Source organism: Euwallacea fornicatus, chromosome 37, assembly GCF_040115645.1.
Source record: "Euwallacea fornicatus isolate EFF26 chromosome 37, ASM4011564v1, whole genome shotgun sequence".
NCBI classification, from domain to species: Eukaryota; Metazoa; Arthropoda; class Insecta; order Coleoptera; family Curculionidae; genus Euwallacea; species Euwallacea fornicatus.
The window spans coordinates 1,483,082-1,490,144 of NC_089577.1; the positions used below are offsets into that span (position 1 = coordinate 1,483,082).

The 7,063-nt window shown below is 42.3% G+C and overlaps 2 protein-coding genes across 2 annotated transcripts; one reads left to right on the forward strand and one right to left on the reverse strand.

The window, feature by feature from the left end:
• Window positions 1-988: 988 nt before the first annotated feature.
• On the forward strand, window positions 989-3,405 carry LOC136349293 (facilitated trehalose transporter Tret1-like). Its single transcript, XM_066300755.1, has 2 exons — window positions 989-1,211; window positions 1,937-3,405. The coding sequence occupies exons 1-2, from the start codon at window positions 1,136-1,138 to the stop codon at window positions 3,274-3,276; spliced, it is 1,416 nt and encodes a 471-aa protein (XP_066156852.1). The 5' UTR covers window positions 989-1,135; the 3' UTR covers window positions 3,277-3,405.
• A 525-nt stretch (window positions 3,406-3,930) lies between these two features.
• On the reverse strand, window positions 3,931-6,861 carry LOC136349294 (facilitated trehalose transporter Tret1-like). Its single transcript, XM_066300756.1, has 3 exons — window positions 6,489-6,861; window positions 5,666-6,429; window positions 3,931-5,616 (listed from the first exon to the last, which is right to left on the reverse strand). Exons 2-3 carry the CDS (start codon window positions 5,742-5,744, stop codon window positions 4,289-4,291), a joined length of 1,407 nt encoding a protein of 468 aa, XP_066156853.1. The 5' UTR covers window positions 5,745-6,429; window positions 6,489-6,861; the 3' UTR covers window positions 3,931-4,288.
• Between the last annotated feature and the right edge of the window lie 202 nt (window positions 6,862-7,063).

The window sequence follows — 7,063 nt, forward strand, 5'->3', positions numbered from 1 at the left end:
AAGAAACCGCACGACACGTCAAAAAAATCTTCAAGCATATCTTTCAAAAACCAAAAAAGTTGTCAACTTTCAAAAATGAAAATTTAATATTTTTAATCTACCTAATAATTCCTTAAAAGGATACATTTGTCAAGACGGGGAACATTGATTCATTCGGGCGCGTTCGCCATTGGCTCAAGAAACTTGCCTTACACATTCTTTTGATCAGTTAAGTGTTTCACTGTTATCCACTAAGCAACTAATCATATAAATTTAATTGATAAAGATAGAGGCAAGCTGCGATTGCCTAGTTTACGCGCAAATCTGCATTAAAAAAAAAAAAAAAACAATGACGTTCTCCTGTGTACTACTTACCACAAAGTCGTCAACAAATCATTTGGCGAAGCCAGATTTTTACGTCATCACTTAGTGAGTCAGCTCTGAGATACCTGAATTAAACGCTTTTACGTCTCAGCAAGTTGAATTTTCTAGATGCCTTCGAGTGTCGAGTAAATAAGGCCTGTTTATGAATACAATGCGGGTAGGTATTTGCCCGGCATTTTTTCAAGATCGACTGATGTTTTGTATCGATAAACTCATTTTTTCTCTTCCAACAATAAGTATAGACCGCAGCATTTTCGACTAGGACAAAGTGCGCTATAAATACCTGAACCTGGAAATGGGCCAATGAGTGCTGTTCCAGGTGTATCCTTTTATTTTTGCAACACATGTGTGTGCGTCTAATCCAGGAAAAGCAGCTGAGCAAACAACGAAAGGTACTATGGATTAAGAGACAATCACCACAGGGGGGCGCAAACAATGACTATACAATTTTTAAATCACAAGTTAAACACTTTTCTTGTTGATAAGAAATTGCTGTTTGAGTTTCGCTAAGTCCCAAATAGCCTGCTTATAGAGCATGGACAAACGTACATAGCTCACCCTGTAGTCGAGCATTAGCACTATTAAACTGCTCAGCTGTAGGTACAAACATGTATTTAAGTAACAGCTGATGCGTATTTATACTCATTTAAACCAGTGCTCTTTCAGCGGCCTGATCGAAAATGCCGCCAATGTGAACATTTTAAACAATTCGTTTCTTTTTAAACATTTATTTTGTTAAGTTTAATTTTTCCTTGTTTCTGTTAATGCCAAGATGACGATCATAACGGGGTCCACTCAGAAAATCCAGCAGGGCAGTGCCATGATCCAGTTTCTGGCTGCATTCACAGGTACGAAAAAGAGCCTTGAAGCCGACTTAACTCCCTTAGATTTCCTCGTCTTTTTGCCATGGATCGAACGCATGTTTTGAGGATGAATAAGTATACACAGATTTATGGCAATGGTGGCATTAACGACCTTTGTACACGCTGAACAATTGATACAATTTAAGTCCAATTGAAATCTAATCTGAAACATCTGTTTCGAATTAACCACCGTCGCAGTGGAAACTTTGGTTTCTTATATTCGCAGAATGAGTAAATTTAGATTCGAGTATTTATTTGTGTTTGCTGATTAATTAGGGATCTGGCTTTCCTTCGTGACGTAGCAAATTGCTTTAGGAACTATCCGCAAGCCTGAACTTGATCTTTCGCATTGTGAAAATGATCTAGGGAAAAATTGCTTTATATATAAATAAAAATCGATATCTGGCTCGGGAATTTCCCGTGAGATGACAATTCATATTTCCAAAATTCCATTAACAAAACCTAAAATATCCCAAAAACTAAGAGAGTTAGGCACTTTCAAGAATACATCCATCCAAAATGGATGCAGACAAGTCACGGTCGACAACACACAGAAGGTTTTATTTAAAAAAAGCAAGGTCTGGGACTACAAATGAACCAGAACTAAAGAAAACTCATCAAATAACTCAAAAACTAAGACAGTTCAGCACAAGAGTACCCGCTTGAGGCGTAACAACCTGCAGACCTGAACTATAATACATTTTTTCCAGGGAACCTGAATGCCATAACCAGCGGGATGCATTACGGCTGGCCCTCACCTTCCCTCCCGAAGCTCCTGCATAACACTTCCAGCATCCCCGTGACCAACGACGAGGGTTCCTGGATGGCAGTCATGCCCCTATTGGGAGCCCTCCTGGGTTCGCTCATCGTGGGCACCACAGTGGACATATTCGGCAGGAAAAGAACAATTCTCATCTCCTCAATTCCCTACTTCGCTGCCTGGATGATGGTAGCTTTCGCTCCCTCAGTCACCATCATCTACATTGCCCGATTCATCGCGGGAGTGGCTGATGGCTGGGTGTTCACCGCCCTTCCCATGTACATCGGGGAGATTTCCGACCCAAAAGTACGGGGACTGCTAGGGAGCAGCGTAAGCGTAAACTGGATATTCGGAATCCTTCTGATCAACATCGTGGGATCGTATTTAAGCATCATGGTCACAGCAATTGTGAGCAGTTCTCTGCCTTTGGTGACCATGGTGAGCTTCGCCTTTATGCCGGAGTCTCCGTACTATTTGCTGATGAGGGGTAACACTGAGGAAGCGAAAAGGAGCTTGCAGCGGTTTAGGGGGCTGAATGATGTTGACGGGGAGTTGGGGAGAGTGAGCTTTGCTTTGAAAGCTCAGAATAAGAATGCTGGGAAATTTTTAGATTTGTTCACCGATAAAGTGAGCAGGAAGGCTGTGATAATCATGATGATTTTGAGGGGGGCGCAGCAGCTGAGCGGCACGACTGCAGTAACCTTCTATGCTCAGCCCATCTTCATTGAGGCTGGAGACCATATTTCCTCTCATGTGGCTACCATCATCTACTTTGCAGTCCAACTCACCCTCTCCTGCTTCAGCTCTACTATAGTAGATAAAGCTGGAAGGAGACCTTTGCTGATAACCTCCATAACCGGTTCAGCCCTATTTTTGTTCTTAGAAGGAGCATATTTCTATATTAAATCTTGCACCACTCTAGATACAACGTCCTTTAGCATAGTCCCAGTAGTTGGGCTTATAGGTTTTGTGGTGGTGTTTTCTTTAGGGATGCAAACCATTCCTATTTTAATGCTCGGAGAACTTTTTCCTTCCAACGTCAAGGCATTCGCCCTTTGTTTTGCAGATATCTATTTCTCAATTATAGCAACGATAGTGTCCAAGTTCTTCCAGATCATGAAAGACTCTTTCGGAATGTACACGCCCTTTTTCGCATTCTCTGTCAGTTGTATCGTAGGACTAGTGTTGATTGTGCTGTTCGTCCCCGAGACCAAGGGCAAAACTTTAGAGGATATTCAGGTGAGCCTCAAAGGGGATTCTGAGAGGAGAGGTACAGAGGAAAATGCGTAATAAAAATTTAAGATGTTCTTAATAATAGAAGGCTGATTTTTGTACTTTGGTATCAAGTATTAAAGTATTTTTAGCTTTATTATAATATGTATTTTTTGTATGTTTTGCAGTAATATAGTTTTTTCCATTCTGGATATTTTATTTCCGCAGTAGTCTCAAATCTTGACACTTTGGCGAAATAACTTTTCATTGCAGTTTTTACTACGTTCTGCAAATCTTATTTTTAGTCCATTTTGAAGGTTGCGGTAAATGTTATAGCCAATCAATTCTAGAAAGGCTTCCAATATATCATGAAAATTCCCACGCCGGACGTGTTTTAGGAGGAAAATGTCCGTTCACACGAAAATATCCAGGAATGGCTAAATATAGTTTCCAAAATATTTTGAATTGTATTTATTTTCATCCCGGTTACTGACGGATCATTGGCTTTTTCGAACATAATTAGGCCTTAGGACACCCACTTCTTGTCACTTATAATAACCCAATAATGTCCAGATTGCTGGCACGAAATGCACTTTCTTGTTGACACAATGGCGAAAGACAATTTTTAGGCCAAATTCCGTATAGCTGATGCTCAATGTTGTGGAAAAGACGCTGGAAATGTGGAGGGAAAGGATGGTGAAACTGCCTTATGGTGTAAAAAATATAGGAAGCTTCTTTAAGTCTGAATTTTCTGTAGGAAATAAAAAATAATACATAGCAGTACTGACCTCAATTATTGCTTAAAATAACTACACCACTTTTGAGCTCTTGAGTAACTTTGGGAACAGTTAGTTCCTTAACAAGTGCGAAATATTTTATCGCAAATCAGAGCAGATGCCACTTTTGCTTCGAATTTCCGACGACTACAAAACTGTTATTCTTGGTTTATGTGACTAATGCTTTCAATGATCTTATTGTTCGTCAGGCAACCTTGCAAGTTTCAATATTATTTCCAAATAAAAAAACCGTAAAACCAATAGCGAAGCAAATAAAAAAAAAAAAAATTATTTACAAAACACAAACACGTCACTCAGAATGCGCATTGCAACTTCCCCGTCCTCAGCTCCTTTTGGATATCCTCCAAGGTTTTGCCTTTAGTCTCAGGCACGAAAAGCACAATGAACAGCAAACCGAATACGCAGCACACACCGAAAGCAAAGAAGGACACATACATTCCGAATTCCGCATTACTCCAATGGAAGAGCTTGGAAATAATGGAAACTATGACGCTGTAGTAAATGTCTGCCGCGCAAAGAGCCACAGCTTTCACGTCAGTGGGAAATACCTCGCCCATGATCAGCAAAGGAATGGTTTGCATTCCTATGCTGAACACCACTACGAAGGCTATGAGGGCTACGAGAGGCAGGAAGTTGATGAAGGAAATGTCTATGTCGGTGCAGTCTTTGACGTACAAGTAGCCCCCGTTGAGGAAGAGGGCGAGTGCGGTCCCTGTGATGGAAATAATCAGCAAAGGGCGTCTTCCCGCGAAATCCACTACAATGGAGGCCGCCACGGAGAGGACTAATTGGACACTGAAGTAGATTATAGTAGCAGTGCTCGAAGACATGAAGTTTGAGGACTGCTCGAAGATTTTCTTGCAGTAGAAGATGATTGCTGTCGTGCCGCTCAGCTGTTGAACTCCCCTCAAACCGAAAGCTATAAGTAGGGCCCTTCTGTTGCTTGAGATTGTAAACAAATCTGTCCATTTTCCCTTGTTTTTGTTCTGCTCGGCAACAGCTTCGACTATTCGGTCCATTTCAGAGACCACATCCTCAGAGCCTCTCAACACTTGAAGGCTCTTCTTGGCCTCGGCAACTTTACCATGCATTAAATAGAAATAGGGGCTTTCGGGCATCCACACGAAGGTCAGCAGGAGTAGCAAGGGCACTATGGTGCTTAAATAGGCAGTAGTGTCTATGGGCAAGTATGAGCCTAGAATGTTTATGATGAGGATTCCTAGAATGATGCATACAGGACATATTGAGGCAATTTGTCCCCTGATTTTAGGATCTGCTATTTCCCCTAGATACATGGGAACTGCGGTGAAGGACAGCCCATCGGTCATGCCTGCTATGACCCGGGCGACGAACATTAAAGGGCCCGAAGGAGCCCACGCGATAAATAGCCAGGAAAACACAAAAGGCACAGAAGAGAAAATTATCAGCCGCTTCCTGCCGAATATGTCCACGATGAGGCCTGTGATCAGGGCCCCTACGATTGCTCCAAAGAGAGGGGCCACTACCAGCCAAGATCCCTCGTCACTGCTGATGGTGAAGGAGTAGTTTCCGCTCATTAGAATGGGAAGGGAGGGCGAAGGCCACCCGTAATGCATTTCGCTGCATATTATGCCCAGATTCGCTGAAATTGCAATCCTCATTAAGGTGTCTGAAAGTGAGTATCATCTTACCAGTGATTGCGGCCAGATATTGCACGACATTACTGTTCCTTTGGGTAAACTTGAAGGTGCCACTTGAGAAAATCGTCATTCTCACAACCAGCGAGTTTCGATTTCCCCGACCGCATGCATCAAATTACAGTACCGAATGAAGTCGTACCAGCTAATGAGAGTGTTTTCAATAAATTTGCGTATCAACGGTTCAATCCAATTGCCACCAATTAGGGAATAATTGAGCCTCGCTTGGTCCAGAGACGACTCAATGCAGGCGAGGCCATAAAGATACGGATCCACTGTAGAAGTCAGCCGAGTTGAGATTCTACCGACTCTTCCTTGAATTCTACCGAAAATTTTTGATGCAGGCTAAAGGTTGAGTCTTCGATTCTGGATATCTCCTGGCTGCAGTAGAACCTCTTCAGTCGTGCTGTAGCTAATGTTTTGATGACGCAGCACATCCCAAAGGTTATCAGTCACGTTTTGCTAATTGCTTCGAATCAGCGAAAGAAGAAAGGATGTTTAACATTTTTTCCTGGTGATAGACGCTATACAGACGAGTTCAGAGTTTATCGCCCCACGTGAGCCCGGACATTTACCGAATTCTTTGGCGTATCGATCGCGAAATTCTTTGGCGCAGAGCCAGTTGCCGAGATATTGACACTCGTTTGAAAAATAGTAAAAATTTTGGCGCATTTCCAAATTTTTGCGACGAAAGAGGGAGGGGGGCGGGAGAAGTGCTCACTTACAGCAACTGTCTCAGATAAATGAAGCTCAAACATCTACGAAACCAGAAAGGATTAAATAACAAAGTTACACCTATTGCCTGACGCATTTTCACTTGTTATCCCCGATTGGCGAACGTTGGTCGTCTGGCTCGGGCAGGCAACCCCAGGAGGTTTCGTCTAACCGGGAATCCCCGTGCATCCTGGTCGGACTGGGGAGCCCCAGGCGTTCTCGGCCGGTTTCCTCAGCATGTAATGTAAAAAAATAAGAAGATTTTTTAGTGCAACTGGATGCGTGCGATAAAAACTGATGAAATTGGAGATTTGCCTAAATACAAAGCCCGTTTAGTATCGCGTGGTTTCAGTGACACATACCTATCAGATTACGACAAAACGTTCGCTCCAGTTGCGCGAGTAAGCGCTTTTAAGCATATTAGAATTAGGTATGCTGAGGTTTGTTAATCAATGTAAATTATGAGTTCACCAAATGGGTGGTAAAATTGCTTTTTTTTAATAGAATTTTAAAGGAAAATAATTTTATGAACGTATTAATGAGGGGAGGGGGGGGGGGGTAGCGGCCAAAAACGTAGAAAACACGCAGGCACAAATATCGTTTTATACGGGAACACGTAGAGAAGAGATCGATCTGCTTTACGTAATTGTCCGTACTTCGAGCAAGCAAGAAGCAGAC

Bases quoted from the DNA above. Each gene is read 5' to 3' on its own strand.
- LOC136349293 (XM_066300755.1), top strand. From the start codon at position 1,136: ATGACGATCATAACGGGGTCCACTCAGAAAATCCAGCAGGGCAGTGCC. The intron at 1,212-1,936 runs GTACGAAAAAGA...CATTTTTTCCAG, and splicing joins GTTTCTGGCTGCATTCACAG to GGAACCTGAATGCCATAACC.
- LOC136349294 (XM_066300756.1), bottom strand. From the start codon at position 5,744: ATGACGATTTTCTCAAGTGGCACCTTCAAGTTTACCCAAAGGAACAGT. The intron at 5,617-5,665 runs GTAAGATGATAC...TTGCAATTTCAG, and splicing joins ATATCTGGCCGCAATCACTG to CGAATCTGGGCATAATATGC.